The sequence below is a fragment of the Mustela erminea genome, chromosome 12 (assembly GCF_009829155.1).
Source record: "Mustela erminea isolate mMusErm1 chromosome 12, mMusErm1.Pri, whole genome shotgun sequence".
Taxonomy (NCBI): Eukaryota; Metazoa; Chordata; class Mammalia; order Carnivora; family Mustelidae; genus Mustela; species Mustela erminea.
In genome coordinates this window covers 75875463-75897931 of record NC_045625.1, presented here as the reverse complement: position 1 = coordinate 75897931, position 22469 = coordinate 75875463, and the positions used below count along the sequence as shown (strand labels likewise).

The 22469-nt window shown below is 34.8% G+C and overlaps 1 protein-coding gene across 6 annotated transcripts in view; it reads left to right on the top strand.

The window, feature by feature from the left end:
- Positions 1-22469, top strand: part of VPS13A (vacuolar protein sorting 13 homolog A) — a 231275-nt gene that overhangs the window by 149336 nt on the left and 59470 nt on the right. For all 6 annotated transcript variants that reach the window (XR_004277231.1, XM_032306307.1, XM_032306303.1 and 3 more), the window contains exons 40-47: positions 1510-1602; positions 2320-2676; positions 3795-3896; positions 5169-5327; positions 5499-5754; positions 7315-7475; positions 17398-17501; positions 21370-21652. Coding sequence is in view for 5 of the 6 variants with exons in the window: in XM_032306307.1 (XP_032162198.1) it covers positions 1510-1602; positions 2320-2676; positions 3795-3896; positions 5169-5327; positions 5499-5754; positions 7315-7475; positions 17398-17501; positions 21370-21652 (1515 nt within the window). In the remaining variant the exon portion in view is untranslated. The remainder of the gene's footprint in view (positions 1-1509; positions 1603-2319; positions 2677-3794; positions 3897-5168; positions 5328-5498; positions 5755-7314; positions 7476-17397; positions 17502-21369; positions 21653-22469) is intronic.

Below are 22469 nucleotides of genomic sequence, written 5' to 3'. Positions count from 1 at the left end.
AAACTTTGTAAAATTTACAGAAGGCCCTCAAGGTTCTTGAGAAAATGATTTTAGCAGGAACACTGCCAGCATGGACTGGGAGGGACAGAGGGTACAAAATGAAGAGTGGCTCTTTGGACCCCGAAATTCTGCTGGCAAGGAAGCAGGATGATAAAACCACTTGGTTACAAATTTATGCTACCTTTTCTAGCAAAGGAAGGGGGATTCGGACAGTAGAGGTGACAGCCATAGACAGTTGTTCCTAGTCTTTGAAACCATATCAAGAAACTCATGTACCTGGCTGGGTTTCAGTTTACTTGGGGCTAGTGACCTCTTTTTACCTTCCGTTTTCCCCACTTAAACTGGAATATCTGTAATTGTTATCCTGTGTCTGCCCCACCATTCTGTGTTGGGAGGATGGGAGCGGATAACTCCTCTTCCTTTCACAGATCGGCAAAAAAGAGGCTGCGCCCCAGCAGCCATACTTAATAGATTATACCCAGGTACTTCATTTGTACCTGCGCCAGATTTAGATTTTAGACCTTGAGCTGATAACAGACGAGACCTTGGACTTTTGCATCAGTGAGAAATAAAGATGAGATCCTATATGATGAGATAACAAATTCAGATGATGAGATTTTAGAGTTGGGGCTATAATGGGAGGAGGCTATTAGAAACCTGAGGAGGTGAGTGAGTATATTTTACACTTGAGAGCAACATGAGTGTTTAGAGGCTGGAGGGCAGAATTCTACCACAGGGAAAACCTCAGTTAGTTTATGATTATATTAAGAATTACTTAGGGGATGCCTGGGTGGCTCAGTTGGTGGACGACTGCCTTCGGCTCAGGTCATGATCCCGGAGTCCCGGGATCAAGTCCCGCATCAGGCTCCCAGCTCCATGGGGAGTCTGCTTCGCTCTCTGACCTTCTCCTCGCTCATGCTCTCTCTCACTGTCTCTCTCTCAAATAAATAAATAAAATCTTAAAAAAAAAAAAAAGAATTACTTAGAGGGTGATTGGGTTATGGACATTGGGGAAGGTATGTGCTATGGTGAGTGCTGTGAAATGGGTAAGCCTGATGATTCACAGACCTATACCCCTGGGGCAAAGAATACATTATATGTTAATAAAAATAATTTTTTAAAAAAAGAATTACTTAGTAAATCTAATGTATTTGTAATTTTTTCCTCATCTTTGGTAGCTTTTCCTATGTAAGTTATTTTGTTTCAACTTTGTAATGGAGAAAATTTTATTATATGAAGTAAAATAAAATACATAATACAAGTTTTATGGGTTTTTGTGTATTTAAGCATATTTAAGATATTTGACTTAACTATGCTTTATTTAATATTGTTGCTATTGTTAATTTCTATTAGAAATGATAAGAATAAAAGATAATTGTGTTAGGGTCACTTCTGTTTTTAAAAAGGAACTTTAAATTGTTTATTTAACATAGCTATTTCTAGGAATGTCTGCACATAAAACTGTTTTAGAACAATGTTAATTTGGTGATATTAAATATTCTCTCCTAGGTTTTGCAGCCCTGTGACTTGTTCTATCAAGCTACTCAAATAAGTACAGATCCACAAGTGATTGATATATCAGTCAAGTCCCTCACACTAAAGGTAAGTTAAATGTAGTCAGTTATTCATATATTTAGGGCACCTTTTAAAAATGTAGTAAAACCTAGAAATAAGAAACTATTATATCATCTTCTAATTGTTAAATAAGCAAAAAATGAAGCAGTTATGTTTTTGCAAGTATTTTTATGTGACACATTATTTACAGTGTATTATTTAATACACATTTGAGTATTGTATATTTTATTTTTGTTGTAGGACTTCTTCTTTAGTTAACATCTAATATTCCTGTGGTATACATAGTTGAACTTAACACTTGATCAGTTTAATATCTGTAAGATCCAGGTAAATATTTTAGAAATTGAAATTAGGGTCACCTGGGTGCTTTAGTTGATTCAACATCTGGCCCGTTGGCTCAGGTTGTGATCTTGGGGTCATGGGGATAAGCGCCACATCAGGCCCCACACTCAGCTGGGATTCCACTCCAGATTCTCTCTCTCCTCCCTCTGCCCTTTCCTGAACTTGTGTGCATGTGCACAATCACTGTTTCTCTCTCAAAATAAATAGATCTTTTTAAAAAATTGAAATGAATTACAGAATTTTTGAAGGCAGTAAACTATCTGCTATGTCACGGTAATGGTATTAGTTTAATATTAATTCTTCATGATACTTCAACAAGTATATTTCATGTTTTTTGAAGTACCTAATTTTTTAAAGTGGTATGGGTAGATTTTTTTTACTAGTTTAAATTTTTCCCCTTAGGTTTCTCCAGTTATCATAAATACTGTGATTACCATAACATCAGCACTGTATACATCCAAGGATACCATCCCACCAGAAACTACTTCTTCTGCAGCTCATTTATGGGAAAAGAAGGATACGAAGAATTTAAAAATGTGGTTTCTTGAAGAACCAAATGAAACTGAAAACAAAGCTCCCACAACTGAATTGGTACTCAAAGGAGAGATGATAAAAGTGAATGTTGATTCTATTTTTATAGTTCTTGAAGCTGGAGTTGGTCATAGAACAGTGCCTATGCTGTTGGCAAAGTCACGTTTTTCAGGGGAAGGGAAAAACTGGAGTTCCTTGATAAATCTCTACTGTCAGCTTGAACTAGAAGTAAGTATATGCAGCATTTTTCCAGATTTTATAACAAATAATGCTACTCATGGAGTATTTTTAGTATCTCACATAAATGTTTTAACTAAGTTTATTGTAAACATGAATGTTGGCTCACAATACTTTTGGAAGAAAGTATACAAATTTAAGGGCTTGATATAGTTTTTATGTGTACAGTATTGTAATGTAAATTTAACTTGGATATTTCAATTGATTTTATCAACTTAAAGCGATACATTAATAGTGTTGATTAGATTCAAAATTCTTATTTTTAAGAACTGAGTATCTTTTTTCCTTTAAAAGGATAATAGACTATTTCTGAATCTCTTCTAAAAGAGTAGTAGAAAGAATTAGGATATGCCTCATACTTCTTTGCGTGCATTATCTTTAGTGAGTATCTATAAAGTTCTTTCACATTTTTGTGAGAGTACTTTAATTATAAGGGAGACACTTGTTTTGAACCAACATACATTTTACTTCAGAATTTATCTACATAGAATTATCCCCAGAGATAATTTTGGTTTAAGTTATGAGTTTATGTCTAGTGGAAACTAATGGGATATTCTACTAATTTGTATTAATATGAAAATGTATGAGCTGGTAAATTATTTGTGTGTTGATACAGAAATATACTAATAGAGGTAGAGGTAGAATTTCAAATTTTGAAATTCTGGCTAGATTTTGTATATTTTGTGGAGGATATGATTTAGAATGTCTAAGAGATTCTGAGCTATCAAATAAATAAGCACTTAATGAGTTGTAATTCATCATCAAGAGATTTAAAAAAAATCAGTAGAGGTAGTCAAATCTGTTTAAAAATGTCAATAATAAATGATAAATGGACACAGTTTTTGATACTTTGCCCGTCGAGAAGTCAAGGAAAGATGCTTTAAAGAGAGTTTTATCTGGATTAAATTGCGAAGACTAGACTGTGAAGTTAGCCCGGTGAGGAAAGTGCTGAGGGAGTGTGTATAAGAAGCTAAGGAAAGGCACGGAGAACAGTTTATATATTATATAAAGAAATAGCAGAGCCAAAGGGAGTAGTGGTGGGAAACAGCATGGAAGATCATTTTAGGAAGTATAAGAATATTTTATTTCAAATGTAATTCTCTCTCCAGGTGCATTATTATAATGAAATGTTTGGTGTATGGGAGCCTTTGCTTGAACCCTTAGAAATTGATCAGACTGAGGATTTTAGACCATGGAATCTTGGAATCAAGGTACATTTGAAGTCTGAAAATGTTTTTCAAAAACTGAGAAAGTGCATACTATGAAACAGTTTAATTTTAGTAACAACAAAGTTCAAGTTTTCTCATTATGAGCCTTGCCGCATACTTCGCTCTTTGGCCTGTGAATGTAATTTTCAGACCCAAGACCAGTGCCTCCTGTGCTAAAACAAGTAATTGTGTAACATTTATTGTGTTCTAGACCCTTTTCTAGATATTCTAGATAGTGTACTTTTGCTTGAACCCTGACAGCGCCCCTTTGAAGTTGGAGTTTTTAACTCCATTTTAATGTGTGAAGGAACTGAGACTAGAGAACTTTAGAGCCGTCCCTCAAGGACTGTTACGGAAGTAGGAGAGGCAGCAGGCCGCTCTGGAACCACCGCGTTAAATACCTCCAGCATCTTTGTGTAGGCTCTTGTCTACCCTGAGTTTCTTTTGTCTCTAGAAGGCTGTATATATAGAAGAAAGTATACTATTACTTGTTTCTCAGCTACATTGTAAATTCATGTAATCCTAAGAATCAGGACCTTTAGATGGATGAAATTATGCTTCAAAGCAGGAGACTGAAGAATTGCTAACATGTCTTCCTCTAAATAATGATTCAGTCACCTGCTGACAAACTTTCAGTGGTTGAAAGCCAGTTAATATAACAACAGAGGTTACTGGCTTTTTGTATTAGACTACTACGTACATATTTCAGATAAAAGATTGGATAAAGGAACTTCTTTGGTGTTTTTTAGGTTCAGAATATACCTGGGCAGTGGATCTGTGAATTCTAAAAAGTGGTAGATGGTATTGATTCTCAGGAGTCATAGGTTCTAATGGCACTGTTCCGCAGCTGTTTGTGGACTTTTTAAATCCCTGGATTTCTAGTCTTTATCCCATAGCCAATAAACCTAACTAATAAACCAAATGATTTTTCTTGTTCCGAATGTCCATGAGCTATGAAGTATGTACTTTTAATTTTCATTCAGATGCCACATGTATTTAGTCATTTTAGGGTTTATTTTTCCTTTTGAATTGTGCTTGCCATTTTAGTATCACTGAGGATGAGAAGTATTTTTCCTCTAACATTACCCGTTTCCTGTGTGACCTTAGTTGGTGGATGTCCAAGCAATTCCAGTAAGGCAGTGGGCTGATAAAAATTACTGTTGTCTATAATGTTGTTATTGGGATTTGTCTAGTTTGTTTTTTCTTTGCAAAATGAGTAATGTGTTCTTAGCAACAAATTTTCCTTATATTTCAGTAATTTATGTGTCGTTTTAGATGAAAAAGAAAGCAAAAAAGGCCATTGTTGAATCAGATACTGAAGAAGAAAATTACAAAGTGCCAGAATATAAAACTGTTATAACTTTCCATTCAAAAGACCAGCTGAACATTACATTATCCAAATGTGGCCTTGTAATGTTAAATAATTTAGCCAAGGTAAGAAAAGAAATTTGAAACCTTAAGTGTTGGTATACTAGTCTGAGCTAACCCTTTTTTTTTCATTGAACAAAAAGTTTTTTATTAACTCTTAGTCATTAGTCATACATCTGTTGGTGTTCTGCTTGTCATTTAGTTTTCATTTTATTTACAATAACTCTTCCTTATTAGGCTTTTACAGAAGCTGCCACTGGAGCTTCAACCGTCTTCATACGGGATCTAGCGCCATTTATGATTTTAAATTCTCTTGGACTTACTGTCTCTGTTTCACCAAGTGATTCATTTAGTGTACTTAACGTTCCATTGGCAAAATCATACATATTGAAAAATGAGGAGAGTTTAAGTATGGACTATGTGGGAACTAAAGACAATGATCATTTCAATGCAATGACCAGCCTAAGCAGTAAACTCTTCTTCATTCTTCTCAGTAAGTGTTGGATTATTTTCTTGGGATTTAATTTCTTGGAAGTTCCATTTTTACATTGCATTTTACTCCTATTTAATATCTTAGAGGTTTTTGAATCTCATTCCAAATAGGTCTGGAATTTTGCTTTTACTGTTACACGGCTTTGGTTGCTTGTTGTCACTGTAATATTGTATTTCAAATTGTGACTTTATCCACGTGGTAATGCACCGTTTCATATTTGTGGGGGGAAAAAGATTTGATCCTCTCCTTACTCAGCTTTTTGTTGTTCTAACCACATTTTGTATAATTCAGTAATATTCCACTAGTTTTACAGTTGAAGGAATTAAAAATAAAGTTTGAAGTCATGAAAATGGCACACTGTAATGGTATTTGGGTTTGTAAATGGTTTTTATTTCCTGCCTGTTGAAGTGGAAGGTTGTTCTTTTGTCCTTTGTGATTCTCAGAAGTGTTTCATTTTCACGAGAAATGAAAGTAAAAAATTCTTCATTGTCATTTATTCATTGTGAAGTTACCTAGTCCCAAAGCCTCACCCACACCCCTTTCTGATACTCTGACATTTAAATAATTAGGGGAGAAGGGAGCGAATTTGAAAGATGAAAGACGTAGGGGAGGAGTACCAAGGCTGATGATACCTAGTGCTTTCTCCTGGTCAGGAAATGTTGCCGTTGTTAAAATGGCTAGATTTCAGGTGTTGTCCAGGCATTGTCAGTGAACTGCTCTTGTCAATTTTACCTCTCTTGTTTTTGAACTAACATTTTTATGGAGTTGGGGGGATGTCTATGTAAATAAGTAATTCACACTCCCCAGTAAAATGCAGTATGTATATTAAATAAATGTGTCTAAATTTTGTTTAATCAGGTCTTAGAGATCATAAAGTATCACAGGTTGTTGGAATAATGAAAAACTGAAATTTTACAGCTACTTTGGTAATTGCCAGTGACTACCTATAGGTATAGGCTCTGGTTATTATGACAGCAAACTAAAGACCAGTGTTCTTATATTTTATAATAATTTCTCTTGTTAGTTTGAAAACATTTATATTATTCACTTAGGTTAAACTACTGAATGAAAGCAAACATTTTGGGGTGGGAGAGCTTGCCAGGGTGGCTCAGTTACTAAGCGGCTGCCTTGGGCTCAGGTCATGATCCTAGGGTACTGGGTTCTAGACCCGTGTTGGGCTCTCTGCTTGACAGGAAGCCTGCTTCCTCCTCTCCCACTCCCCCTGCTCGTGTTCCTTCTCTCTCTGTCTTTCTCTGTCAAATAAATGAATAAAATCTTAATTTTTTTTTTTTTTGGTAAGTGCTTTGAAGGTTTTATTTATTTATTTATTTGTTTGTTTTGAAGGTTTTAGATGAATGCTGTGGGAATGTATTGCAGCTTCTTAATATAGTCCTTTGTATAAATTATACAAAGAAATAGCCCTTTTTTATGGTCTTGTATCTAAAAACTTTAGGGACTTATTTACGAGTTTAAGAAATTATCTGCTATATCTGGGATTTAACATCTAAGATTAATATATGATGATTAATAATAAAAACTTTACAACTATATTCCTTATAGCACCTGCTAACCACTCTACTGCTGATAAAATTCCTTTAACAAGAGTGGGACGACGACTGTACACTGTAAGACACAGAGTGTCTGGAGTTGAAAGATCTATTGTTTGTCAAGTTGATGGAGTGGAAGGAAGTAAGAAGATAACAATTCGCTCCCCAGTGCAGGTACAAAATGATCCTCCTTTTTCCTGGCGTCATATTTCACATATTTGTGTGTTAATTAAAAAAATAAATAAAGCTAATTACTACCAAAAGAATATAAACTGTAGGGACACCTGGGTGGCTCAGTTGGTTGGACGACAGCCTTCGGCTCGGGTCATGGTCCCAGAGTCCTGGGATCGAGTCCCGCATCGGGCTCCCAGCTCCACGGGGAGTCTGCTTCTCTCTCTGACCTTCTCCTCGCTCATGTTCTCTCTCACTGTGTCTCTCTCAAATAAATAAATAAAATCTTTAAAAAAAAAAAGAATATAAACTGTAATAGAAATACAATTAATATAAAAAAGAAGAATCATTACCAGTAATTGTTCTAGTATGAACAGTGGTAGAATTTTTTTCAATAATTCTTGTAACTTTTTATAGGACTCTTTCTATAAACTCTTTTTGGACTACTACTCTAAAACACCTTATCCGTATTTTGTTTTTAGCTCTTTGTGGTACAGTGTATATCCTTTGATTTTAGTTAGAAAATATGAGGGAAAATATTTACATCTTTATTGAAGTAAACTGGTATACAATAAGCTGCATATATTTAAAGTTGATGAATTTGGACACACAGGCCTGTGAAACCTTCATCACAGTGTGCATGCCCAGAAAGTTTTCCCTCTTCCTACTCCATTCTTAGACAGCCACTGGTATGTTCTTGTTGTATATTAGTTACACAGTATAGAATTTTAGGTAAATGGAATGAACTAAGAAAGGAGTATGGCTTCTTTCACTAGGCATAACTTTGCATGTATCAACTTTTGTGTATTAATATTATATATTGCTTCATGTTGTTGATGAATCATCTATTAAGTGAATATTCCAAATACCATATTGAATGAATCTTTTTATATGGTATGAAGTAAGGGTTGAGGTTTATGTTTTTCCATATGGCTATTAAGTTTTTCCAGCCAAGATTATCCTTTTCCCATTAAATTGCCTTGACATTTTTGTCCAAAAAAAAAAAAGAATGATCATATCTTTGTGGATTTATTTCAGAACTTTCTTTTCTGTTTCATTGATTTCTTTATCTTCATGCCAAGTACCACCTTGTCTTTGTTACTGTTTTATCCTGAGTCTTGAAATCAGGTAATATAAGTTGTCCTTCTGTGTTCATTTTCAAAGTAGTTTTGGCTATTCCAAGTCCATTGTACTTCCATTTAAATTTTAGATTTAGGTTGTCAGTGTTTCTTACAAAGCTATGATTAAATTGGCATTTTTACATTTTTCTGATTTTTCGTTGCTGGTAGAAGTACAGCTGATTTTTATATTAACCCATACTGTGCAACTTTAGTAGATGCACTTACTTTTCTTATAACTTTTTTCTGCAGACAAAGATTTTTTACTCTTTCCTTTCAAACCTGGAAGTTATTATTTTATTTTACCTTTATTTGCCTGTTGCATGGGCTAGAACCTTCAATACAATGTGAATTGATGTTCCAAAAGCAGATGTTGCCTTGCTCTCAATCCTAGCAGTAACGTATTCACACTTTCATTATTAAGTATGTTTCCCCTTGTGGTTTTTTTGTAGATGACCTTTCTTAGGTTGAAAATGCTCCCTTCTTTTTCCAGTTTACTGAGTTTTTATCAGAAATGGATATTGGATTTTGTCACATGGTTTTCTCTTTATTGAAAAGATTAAAAAAAAATACTAAGGCGAATTACCTTGATTTTTAGTTGTTGTATTCAATGACAGTTGATTTTTATTTTTAAATTTTTAGTTACAGTTTTTACATCCCCGTATAATTAAGTACAGTGTTACTCAGGTGTACAACATAGTGACTAAGCAGTTCTGTACATTACTCAGTGCCCATCATGATATGTGTACTGTCAATATCCTTCATGTATTTCATCTGTCCTACCACCCGCCTCCCATTTGTTAACCACCAGTTTGTTCTCTATACTTGTCCCTTGTTTTGGTCTTTTTTTCTTTGTTTTGTTTCTTAAATCCACGTGAGAGTGAATCATAAGGTATTTGTCTTTCCATGACTTATTTCACCTAGCATTGTATTTGGTAGATCTATCCGTATCATTGCATATGGCAAGATTTTGTTTTTTTTTTAATGGACCATATTACATTATTTATATAGACCACATCTCGTTTGTCCATTCACCTATTGGTGGACATTTAGGTTGCTTCCATAATTTGGCTATTACAAATAATGCTGCAATAAACACTAGTGTTTTCATATTCTTTGGGGAGATACACAGTAGTACATTTACTGGATCATATAGTTTTTAATTTTTTGAGGAACCTCCACATTGTTTTCTGCAGTGGCTCCACAAGTTTGCATTCCTGCTAAACAGTGTATGAAGGTTTCTTTTTCTCCACATCCTCACCAACACTTGTTTTTTTGTGTGTGTTTCTGGGTTTTGCCATTCTGGCAGGTGTCAGGCAAGATCTCAGTGGTTTTGATTTGCACTTCCCTGATGATTAGTGAGAATCTATTCATGTGTCTGTTGTTAATCTGTGTATGTTCTTCATACTCTGTTCATCTCATCAGTCTACTTTTTCATTGGAATATTTTTTTCTGCTGTTAATATGTGTAAGTTCTTTGTGTATTTTAGATACTAATGCCTTACTGGATATATCATTTGCAAATATCTTCTGCCATGCAGTAGGTTTTTTAGTTCTGTTGACTATTTCCTTTGCTGTAGAGAAGTTTTTTAATTTTGCCATAGTCTCACTAGTTTAGTTTTGCTTTTCTTTCCCTTGCTTTAGGAGACATATCTTGAAAATTGTTCTACTGCCAGTGTGAGAGAAATTACTGCTGTGCTCTTTTCTAAGATTTTCATTGTTCCAGGTCTCACATTTAGGTCCTTAATCCATTTTGAGTTTATTTTTGTGTATGATGTAAGAAAGTGGTCCGGTTCCATTCTTTTTAAGTAGCTTTCCAGTTTTCCCAACGTCATTTGTTGAAGAGACTGTTTTTTTCCCATTGCATGTTCTTACCTCCTTTGTCAGAGATTGATTGACCATATAACTGTGGGTTTATTTCTGGGCTTTCTGTTCTGTTTCATTGATCTATCTGTCTGTTTTTGTGCCAGTACCATACTGTTACTGGTAACTGTGGCTTTGGTATATCTTGAAATCTAGGATTGTGTTAGCTCCAGTTTTGTTCTTTTGTCAAGATTGCTTTGGCTATTCGGGATCTTTTTTGTTTCCATATTAATTTTAGGATGATTTGCTCTAGTTCGGTGAAAAATACTGTTGATATTTTGATACAGATTGCATTAGCTCTGTAGGTTGCTTTAGGGAGTATCAACATTTTAACAATATTTGTTCTCTCAGTTCATGAGCATGGAATATCTTCCCATTTGTTTGTGTCATAATCAATTTCTTTTGTCAGTGTTTTATAGTTTTCAGAATACAGGTCTTTCATCTCCTTGGTTAAGTTTATTCCTAGACATTTTACTATTTTTAGTACAATTATAAATGGAATTGTTTTCTTAATTTCTCTTTCTGCTACTTCATTATTATTGTATACAAATGGAATAGATGTCTGCTACTTCATTATTATTGTATACAAATGGAATAGATATCTGTGTATTGATTTTGTATCTTGTGATCTTACTAAATTCATTTATCAATTCTAGTAGTGTTTCAGTGGAGTCTTTAGGGTTTTATATATATATATATAGAGAGAGAGTATCATGTCATCCACAAATAGTGGAAGTTTTACTTCTTCCTTACTGGTTTGGATGCCTGGTATTTATTTTTCTTGTCTGATTGCTGTGGCTAGGGCTTCCAGTACTATGCTGGATAAAAGTAGTGAGTATGGGAGCGCCTGGGTGGCTCAGTGGGTTAAAGCCTCTGCCTTCGGCTCAGGTCATGATCTCAGGGTCCTGGAATGGAGCCCTGCATTGGGCTCTCTACTTGGCAGGAAGCCTGCTTACCCCCGCCCCCCCCCCCCCGCCTGCCTTTCTGCCTACTTGTGATCTCTGTCTGTCAAATAAATAAAATCTTTAAAAAAAAAAAAAAAAAGTAGTGAGTATGGACATCTTTGTCCTGTGCCTGTTGTTGGGGAAAAGCTTTCAGTTTTTCAATGCCGAGATAGCGTTAGATGTGAGTTTCTCATTTATGGCCTTTATTATATTGATGTATGTTCTCTCTAAACCTATTTTGCTGAGGGTTTTTATTAGGAAGGAGTGTTGTATTTCATCAGATGCTTTTTCTGCATATATTGAAATGATCATATGGTTTTTATCCTTTCTCTTGGTGGTGTGATACCTCTCTTTGATTTGTGAATAGTAAACCACCTTTGCATCACAGGAGTGAATCCCACTTGATCCTGGTAAATCATTTTGTGTGATTCATTGTTGGATTGAGTTTGCTAATATTTTGTTGAGGACTTTTTCTTCTATGTTCTTCAGAGATACTGGCCTGTAGTTCTCTTTTTTGTAGTGTCTTTATCTGGTTTGGGTATCAGGGTAATACTGGCCTAATATAATGAATTTGGAAGCTTACCTTCCTCTTTTATTTTTTGAAATAGTTTGAGAAGAACTGGTATAGTTTAAGTGATTGGTGTAGAAGTTACCTGTGAAGCTGTCTGATCCTGGACTTAATATTTGTTAGGATGTTTTTAATTACTGGTTAAATTTCATTAGTGGTAATTAATCTGTTCAAATTTTCTTATTTCTTAACTGCTTCAGTTTTGGTAGGTTACATGTTTCTGGAATGTATACATTTCTTCTAGGTTGTCCAGTTTGTTGACATAACAGTGTTTCATAATATTCTCTTTTCTATTTCTGAAGTATTGGTCATTATTTCTCCTCTTTCATTTCAGATTTTGTTCATCTGAGAGTCCTCTCTCTCCTTTGATAAGTCTGCCTAATGGTTGATCAATTTTGTTGATATTTTCAAAGAACCAGCTTTTGATTTCATTGACCTATTTTTAAAAATTTCCGTTCCGTTTTATTTTTTCTCTTAATCTTTATTATTTCCTTCCTGCACTGGTTTTGGTTTTTATTTGTCCACTTTATAGCATTTTTAAATGTACGGTTATGGGGGTTTTTTTGTTCCTTTTTTTGTTTGTTTTAAAGCATTTTTTTTTAAAAAAAAAACTTTATTTATTTATGTGAGAGAGAAAGAGAGAGAGCGCACAGGACCAAGGGGAGGGGCAGAGGGAGAGGGAAAAGCAGACTCCCAATGAGCAAGGAGTCTGATGTGGGACTTGATCCCAGGACCCTGGCATCATGACTGGAGCTGAAGGTAGACAGTTAACTGACTGAGCCACCCAGGCACCCAGGTTATATTTTTTTAATTTGAAATTTTTTTTCTTCTTGAGGTAGACCTGTATGCTTTATAAGCTCTATAAGCTTCCCTCTAGAACAGCTTTTGTTGCATTTGAAAGATTTTGGATCTTTGTGTTTTCATTTTCAGTTGTCTCCATATAGATTTTTATTTCTTCTTTGATTTCTTGGTATTCATTGTTTGTAGTAGCATGTTATTTAATCTCCATGTATTGGTGTTCTTTCCAAATTTTTTTCTTGTGGTTGATTAATTTCATGTTACTGTGGTTGGGAAAGATGCATAATATGACTTTAATATTTGAATTTGAGACTTGTTTAGTGGCAGTATGTGATCTATTCTGGAGAATGTTTCATGTGCACTTGAAAAGAATGTGTATTCTGCTGTTTTGTGATGGGATGTTCTGAATGTATCTGTTAGATCTGTCTGTTCCAATGTGGCATTCAAAGCTACTGCTTTCTTTGATTTTTCTCTGGATAGTATATCCATTGATGTAAGTGGGGTGTTAAGGTCCCCAAGTATTATTGTATTACTGCAATTACTTTATATTTGTTAATAACTGCTTTGTGTACTTGGGTGCTTCCATGTTGGGTGCATAACTATTTACAATTGTTGAATCTTCTTGTTGGCTTTTTCCCTTTATGATTAGGTAACATCCTTCTTTGTCCCTTGTTACAGTCTTTGTTTTAAAGTCTGTTTGTTTGACATACATAACTGTTGCTACCCTGGCTTTCTTTTCACTTCCATTTGCATGATAAATACTTTTTTATCCTTTCATTTTCATTCTGCATATGTCTTTAGGTCTGAAATGCTTCTAATATAGGCAGCATATGGATGGTTCTTGCTTTTTTATCCATTCTGTTGCCCTAGAGTGTCTTTTGATTGGAGCATCTAGTGCACTTACTTGCAAAGTAATAAATAGGTATGTATTTATCACCATTTTGTTACTTGTTTTATGGTTGTCTTTGTAATTCTCTGTTCCTTTCTTTTCTTGCTCTTTTCTCTCATGGTTTGCTGCCTTTCTTTAATGATATACTTGGAATACTTTCTCTTTATTTTTTGCCTACCTGTTACAAGTGTTTGATCTGTGGTTACCGTTAGGTTTATATATAACATCTTATTCCTATAATAGTCTATATTAGGTTGATAGTCTCTTAAGTTTGAACCCATTTTTTTAACCTTTTTTAAAAGCACTAAGTGTTTACTCCTCTCCTCCCCCCATTTTAAGTACGTGGCATCATTCTTTCTTTTACATTGTGAATCACTTGACTTATTTTTATAGATATACTTAATTTTACTATTTTTGTGTTTCTCTTACTCTTTCTTATGGTCTTTTCTTCTCACTGAAAGAGTTCCCTTTAACATTTTTTATAAGGTTGCGTTACTGGTGATAAAATCATTTAATTTTTGTTTGTCTGGGAAATTCTCTCTCCTTATATTCTGAATGGTAGTCTTGCTGGGTGGAGTATTCTTTAATTGCAAGGTTTTTTTCTTTCAGCATTTTGAATTTATCATGCCACTCTGTGGTCTGCAAAGTGTCCACTGAAAATCAGCAGATAGCTTTATTGGCTCACCTCACATATAACTGTTTTCTTTTCTCTTGCTGCTTTCAAGATTTTCTCTTTATTTTTTTCCATTTTCATTACTGAGTGTCTTGGTGTGGTCCTCCTTGGGTTGATTTTGTTGGGGGCTTTTTGTACCTTCTGGATCTGGATATCTGTTTCCTTCCCCAGATTCAGTAAGTTTTCAGCTATTATTTCTTAAAATAAATTTTTGCCCCCTTTTTTTTCCCTTTTCTTCTGGGGTCCCTGTAATGCATATATTATTGTGCTTGCCCATTTCAGTGAATTCCCTTAACCTATTTTCATTTTATTATTTTATTTCATTTTTTTAAAGATTTTATTTATTTATTTAACAGACAGAGATCACAAGTAGGCAGAGAGTCAGGCAGAGAGAGAGGAGGAAGCAGGCTTCCTGCTGAGCAGAGAGCCTGTGCAGGGCTTGATCCCAGAACCCTCGGATCATGACCTGAGCTGAAGGCAGAGGCTTACCCACGGAGCCACCCAGGGGCCTCCTATTCTCATTTTATATTATTCTTTTTCTCTCTTCTGTTCAGCTTGATTGCTTTCTGTTGCTCTGTCCTCCAGATCACTGATCTATTCTTTCTCTGGTCTACTATTTATTCCCGTTAATATATTTTTAATTTCAGTTACTGTGTTTATTCATCTCTAGTTCTTTTTAATGCTTTGTCACCTTTTTTAGGGTTTGCCTGAGACCCTCCTCTCTTTCCTCAAGTCCAGTGAGTATCTTTATGGCCGTCACTTTAAATTCTCTATCAGACATATTATCTCCATTTTATTTAGCTCTCTTGGGATTATCATGTTTTTTCATTTGAGCTATTTTCTGTCTGCTCATTTTGTCTAATAATCTGTGTCTGTTTCTGTGTGTTAGGAAAGTCAGCTATGTCTCCTGATCTTGAAAGTTAGTGGCATTATGAAGAAGAGATGCTGTAGTGCCCTGCAGTGCAATGTCCCCTATTACCCAGTATGTGGAACTTAAGGGCTATGTCCTGTGTGTGTTGTATATGGCCTGCTGTGTGGCTGAGCTGCATTTGCCTTCAGTTCAGTTGTCTACGGTGACTCTGCCTTTTTGTGTTGTTAGTGGGTCAGTCTGGGGGCCACCTTGAAGTTAAGTTGGTTCATACCGGGTTTTTGCCAGAGCTGTATTCACACCGTATTGTAGGGTACTCTCCCTATTTTGTCCCCCAGGAAGCTTTTGTTGGTGGGCAGGGCCCACATTCAGATCAATTGTCTGCCCCTGGCCCACTTGTGAGGCTGTAGTCAAACTGGTGTTCATGCTTATTTCCCCTCTCCCAGTCATACTCAGTCTCTTTGAAGTGATGCTGGCTCCTGTAGGGTCTCCTTGCACAATGCCAGGATAGTGACACCACTTTTTTTTTTTTTTTTTTTTTTTTAAATATTTTATTTATTTATTTGACAGAGAGAAATCACAAGTAGTCAGAGAGGCAGGCATAGAGAGAGAGAGAGGGAAGCAGGCTCCCTGCTGAGCAGAGAGCCCGATGCGGGACTCGATCCCAGGACCCTGAGATCATGACCTGAGCCGAAGGCAGCGGCTTAACCCACTGAGCCACCCAGGCGCCCAAGTGACACCACTTTGAATGGACTCCTGTTGCAGGAGAACATGGAAGTGGGTGCACGGTGATAAGTAAGGTTTGCTCACATCTGCTGTGGGAGGAGCCCTGAGCTGCTCTGGAGAACTCTTAAGGGCTCTTAATTGGCCTTAGATAGTTTACTCCTGTGCATATTCCAGTCAGTACCAATGTGAAATTTTGACAACGGAGGACACTCTTGAATCTGCAACTCTTGCCTCTCCATGTGCCTCGCTCCTCAGTGTGCTGTGAGTTTAAGAAACATTGGCTTCCCCCAAATTCTCCTATCTGTTTGACTCCAGCTGACTGGGCTCTGTTTAACTTCTCTTTTTCTCCTACATTATAGTGTAGAAACTTGAGGCAGCAAACTGGGACAATCTGAGGACTTATCTTTGTGGTTTCTTTTTAATTTTTTTCTTTTCTGTGATGCCTGCTACCCAATTTCTGAAAACCATTGTTTAATGTGGGTTCTTTCCCCCCTGTGTTTTAGTTGTCTATGTTGGGAAGGTTATTCCCTCATGGCTGATAGCAGAAATTCTTCTCTTTCAGTTTTGATATGCAGTTAACGATTTTACAAGACCAGTGCTCTAACCCCTGAGCTATAGGGCCGCAGTTAATGATTTTAAAAGATGACTCTTGGGCTACTTTCTCTATTGTTGATTTATTTTTTAAATAGTTACACATTAATTTTAAATTTCTTAGAGGTACTATTTATAGAAACTTAAATGTGTTTCTTTTGCTTCAAATAGTTAGAGCAAACAGTTTATCTAGACATGGAGTGTAGTTAGGATTACCCATTTATCAGTTCTTAGTTCTCAACATGTTTTCCATTTTGGTATAATTTTTTTAAAAAATAAGATTTTACTAAGATATTATAATACGAAATTGTTTTTATTAACCAGTTTCTTTTTATCTCTCTCAAAGGTAAATATAACTGTTTGGAAGTTTATCTAATAATATATATTAATCAAAGTGATGTTACCCTTTACATCATTTTTATATGCTGCTCATGTGATGGATGAGATATTCTCCAAAGTGCGTGGAGAGTATCTCATCTTATGAGCAACATACAACAGTGAAGTAAAAAGGCATTCATTTCCCAGCCTGTGGCCTTTTTTCAAATTTTGTCATATAGACATTTCAAATTTTGATACAGTATTTTTTCCCATGAATTCTTCTATTTTTTTTTTTTTCTGAAGAAGTTAAGATCAAGAACATATTACTTTACTTCCTTCTAGGATTTTTAAAGTTTTTGTTTTTGACACATCTTTTCTATAAAAGTGGTGACCTTCCTTATATTTTTTAGGATAAGTAATAGCGTGTTTATTTCTTTTCCTATTTATATAAATAAGCAAAACAAGTATTGCCTGCTAGTTTCTTTGTTGGGTTATTTTGATGAGATTTTTTAAAAATATCTTTAGATTCTTAGATTAATATACTAAATATGATTTGTCTTTCTTTCTTAGATTAAAAATCATTTTTCAATCCCACTTTGTGTTTACGAAGGGAATACTTTATTGGGAACGGCTTCTCCTGGAAGTGAATTCAACCTACCATTAACATCTTACCGGTGATTTTTTTATTTCTTTATCTTTTTATTTGCTCTAATAGTGTCTTATGGAATTTTTAGTTTATGGTTTTGTAGGGGTATTTGTCTCTAAGTGATCAAAGTTAAATCTGTTTTGTTAATAACTTGTCTAACTTAAGTTTCAGGGTGCCTAGAAGGTTTTGTTTTTATTTTTTTAAAGAAATATTTAATGTATTTAATTTATACTATATAAATTACTTGTGTTTTACTAGTAAATACAATTATTACATGCTTATTGTATAGCTTCCATAACAAGTCATTTATATATGATTTTTAGAAAATGTTCAGTTGAGCATGATTGGTAGCTTTTGGATTTATATATAGCTATTATGAAGTGATTTTTACTTTTCAAATGTTTTGCAATGAAATTTTTAACAATCCCTTTCGAAAACATTTTTTCTTTTTATCTACATATTAATTGTTCAGTGATAGAATTATACTTTAAATTGTGACATATATTCATCAATCTTCTAAAAATTAAACTGAATATAAAATTTTATATGTAAAATTCTTATAATATGCTAACAGTGAGCTAGTCCTAAAATTATAGGATTAATATCATGACAAACAAATATTCTGGATATTTAATCAGGTTTGAAAATAATCTCTTTCAGGGATAGTGAACTCTATTTAAGCATTATAGTTTGTCTAAGTACCATTTCAGAACACACACTAGCCCTGGCCCAGACCTTTGCTGCAGAAGGACAGAGGCAGGACCACACGCTGTGCTGAAATCCCTCTGCCTCTCTTCTGATCCTTGTCCAGAGTTCCAGATTAGCTCTCTGATGCTTACAGAGCAGCCTTGCAGTTACAGGCACATATTTTCAGTTAGTAGACCTGCTATTTCTAATGAGTACTTGATTACTTATACCTTCTAACACTCAGTTGAAATCTCCTGTGGGAAAGAATATTATTGTTGCAAGAACAACAATGTAGTTGTTTACCACATCTGACCTTTTCTAGGAAGGATTTTCGGTGGGTTACAAGACTAGATTAAAGGTGACATATAGTTATGGACATTGGGGAGGGTATGTGATATGGTGAGTGCTGTGAAGTGTGTAAGCCTGATGATGCACAGATTAATAAAAAAAATAAAAGATTGCATGTAGAATGTGTTTCAAAACCTCTGTGAAGAAGTGTATACTTATTTTATGAATGAGAAAATTTAATGGCATTTCACTTTATTTTTAATAAAGTATTGCTGTATATTTTGTGATTCTATCCATAGAAGAGAAAACTTGGGATTATCTTTATACTTTCTTGCTCAAGGCTAAATATTAATTTGTCAAATGGAAATTAATCTTAATTAGAATTATTAGTGATGAACCAGTTTGTATCTCACATTAAATGTGTTTCTAATCCAATTCTTTGATCTAGGTATGCTTACATAATGACTACCTTTCCCTGGAGAATTTAAATAGATTAATCTTTGAATTTAATTCATTTAACAGATATTTGTCAGGTGTTCTGCTGTGTATAAAGCTCTACTATGGGATGCCAAGATGAACTGGGCATGGCTGTGACTTTGAGAGATTGATGCATTATGTAAATACAGAAGGAAGAAAACTGTGGGGTTGTAGGGAGAGGGTGTTAACAGAAAATCACAAAAAACAAAGCAAGTGTTACTGATTGACTCCTGGGTAAGATACATGAATTAAAGGTCAAACATAATAATATGCAGATTAGCAAAGAAAGGCAATCTTAAGTGGAAGGAATTGCATGACCGAAGGTAAGGAGGTCTGAAAGCACAGGGTTTGTATGTGTAAAGAATAGTTGCAGGATAGGGCGCATGGGTGGCTCAGTGGGTTGGGCCCTTCGGCTTGGGTCATGGTCTCGGGGTCCTGGGATCGAGCCCCACATTGGGGCTCTCTGCTCAGCGGGGAGCCTGCTTCCCCCTCTCTCTCGGCCTGCCTCTCTGCCCACTTGTGATTTCTCTCTGTCAAATGAGTGAATAAAATTAAAAAAAAAAAAAAGAATAGTTGCAGGATGATCAGAGTACAGTATGCATCTTGTAACAGAACATTTGATACATAGTTTAAGTTCACATTGAAGTATTGCTCCCTCAGTTTCTTGCCCCTTTGATGTCAATTTTACCTTTATCTTATACATTATCTTTTTTTTTCTTTATTCTCTCAGAACGTTTGGTGTCCTCCTTTTTCATGATCTTTCGTTCTTAAAGCTCTTCTCATTGAGAACCTGTTGTGTTTTCTTCCTATCCATTTCTTAAACTTTCCCTTAACCTGGCATATTTTTCTAATTCAGGTGTCCTCTTCAGAATAAGGCTTTTTGGCAAAATTGTCACCTCTGCAAAAAGCTCTGAAGCTGTCTGGAAAGACTTCACCACACTCTCGTTCCTTCAGTCTGCTGTGTACATACGTTTTTTTGTACCTGTCACGATGCGCTATTTCTCTTTTAACATCACATCCCCCACCTGATTGGGGTCTCTGTAATACAGAGTAAAGAAGAACTTACTCATTTGTTCATTTCCAGTTTTACCTTCTCGTTCGTGAATAATGGGTCCAATAAGGTTTTGATAATCTGGATGAGTTTATTGACATTAGTTTAATTTGGAGAAAATTAAGATTTTTTTGTGGTTCTGTTTTATTTTATTTTTATTAACCTATAATGTATTATTTGTTTCAGGCATCCAGGTGTGTGATTCATCAGTCTTACACACTTCATAGCACTCAGCATAGCATGTACCCTCCCCAATGTCCGTCACCCAGCCACCCCGTCCCTTCGACTCCCCTCCCCTCCAGCCATCCCTCAGTTTGTTTCCTGAGGAAAATTAAGTTCTTAAGTATTAGAAGAATGGAAAAGAGAATGAAAATTACAGAGAAAATGTAAAAAACAAAATAGGTTAAATCGGATAACTGATTTGACAGATGATTAGATTTATGTATATGTCAAGGGAGATGGAAAAGTCGAATATTTTTTCATAGTCCAGAGTGCTAGTAGTTGGAAGTTCCTTAAAAGGGACACACAGAGAAATGGGTATGGACTGTTTAGAGTTCAATCTAGCGAATTTAAATCACTGTCAGGCATCATTATAGTAGTGTGTAATGGATATTTAAGATTTTAGGACCAGAGCTTAGGACAAAATCTGGTCTGGAGGTAGTATGGACAGTTGTTGATTTGTAAGGGATAGTATCACAATCATAGATGAATGGTTTTACAAGTATAAATATATTTAAGTGTTTATATTTGAACAAGTTAGGTTTGAAAAATGATTAAACCTAAAATATAATTGAAATGTAAGCAGAGTGTGATATTTAAATATAAGAATTAATCATATATGATTTTATCACTATCTTCTTGCAACCACCTCTGCAACTGTGCCCAGTGTTTCAGCAATTAAATATCTATTAAAGGCTTTTGTTTGATTAACATTGAAATGCTGGTGATGGTTTTTTTAATGGAAATGTGTTTTTAGTTTATGAATTCCGTCATGACATGTATTTCCTATGAGGACCACATATTCAGGAAAGCCAACATTTTTAAGTTAAATGTGCAAATTAAAAGGTATTTGTATGTTTGCTTTGCATATATGATCTATAAAATTACATATTTTCTATAGGAGACCAGTTATTATAAACTTTGAAGTTAGTAAGCTTGTAAGAAAAATATTCTCCTCTTAAGAGCCAAATAACTTGATTAGTTTACAGAAAGTTAAGGGATGACAATGTCTATTTACTGGTCTTTTTTTTGCTATTTCCAAAAAGAATATGAAACTATAAAAATTTTATTACAAGTGCGGGGAGTGATGTAATTTCATTGTTCCAAATATAATCGCCTAATTTATGTTTTCTTTTAAAGGATTTTAAAGCATATTGTTTCATCCTTTATACAGATCACCCCTTTCTCTGAAGCCAGAAGATGAGGACTATCAAGGGTGTGAAAGAATTGACTTTGAAGAAATTATAAAAAATGATGGCACTTTTCTAAAGAAGAAATGTAGATCTAAAAACACTGCTAAGAAACCGTTTATCATTCATGTTGTCCCAGAAAAAGATGATTTGGCTTCTCTGTCAGTGTATTCAGAAGATGGCTGGGACTTACCATACATAATGCATTTGTGGCCACCTATCCTGCTCCGAAATCTTCTTCCTTATAAAATTGCTTATTATATAGAGGTATTCTAGAATTTTTTTAATGCTGTCCTGTCTTTGATTTTGTAGCTTTAGTTATTTAAAATTATGAACAATAAAACAGTGTTTTAATGTTCTCATAAAAATGATAGTACTGGTGAATGGGTGGTCTAGATAATTTTCACATGGAAAAAAAGTTTCCATCGTTATAAAAAAAGGAGTTTTTAAAAATATATTTTTTCCACTGACTCTGTGTTTTACACATTTAAGATCTGTGGTAACCCTGTGTCAAGCAAGTCTGCCAGGATCATTTTTCCAACAGTATTTCCTCACTTCATGTTTTTTATCATATTTTGGCAATTCTCACAATACTTCAAACATTTCATTCTTAATGGTTATGATTTATGATCCGTGATTATGACTTGGTAAAAGCTCAGATGATGGTTAACATTATTAGCAATAAAGTATTGAGGTGTATACATTGATTTCTAGACATAATGCTATTGCATAATGCTATTGCACTGGACTACAGTGTAGTGTAAACATGACATATGTGCACTGGAAAACCAAGAAATTTATTTGACTTGCTTTATTGCAATATTTGGTTTATTGTGGTCTGGAACCGAGCCCTCAGTATCTGTGTGTATATATCTTTAAAATCTTTTCTGTGCAAATTATATCTTGTTTGTTATATACTTAAAAGATGGACACTAACTTCTGCAACAAGTATGTGAATTAGTCTTAATATTCAAATAATAGACTTAGCTAGGGATAAAAAAAAAAAAAAACCCTACGTTATATTATTCCCATGCTGGGTTTTGTCTGATAAATTGTGAGGGAGTTAACATATCTATGGTTTAAG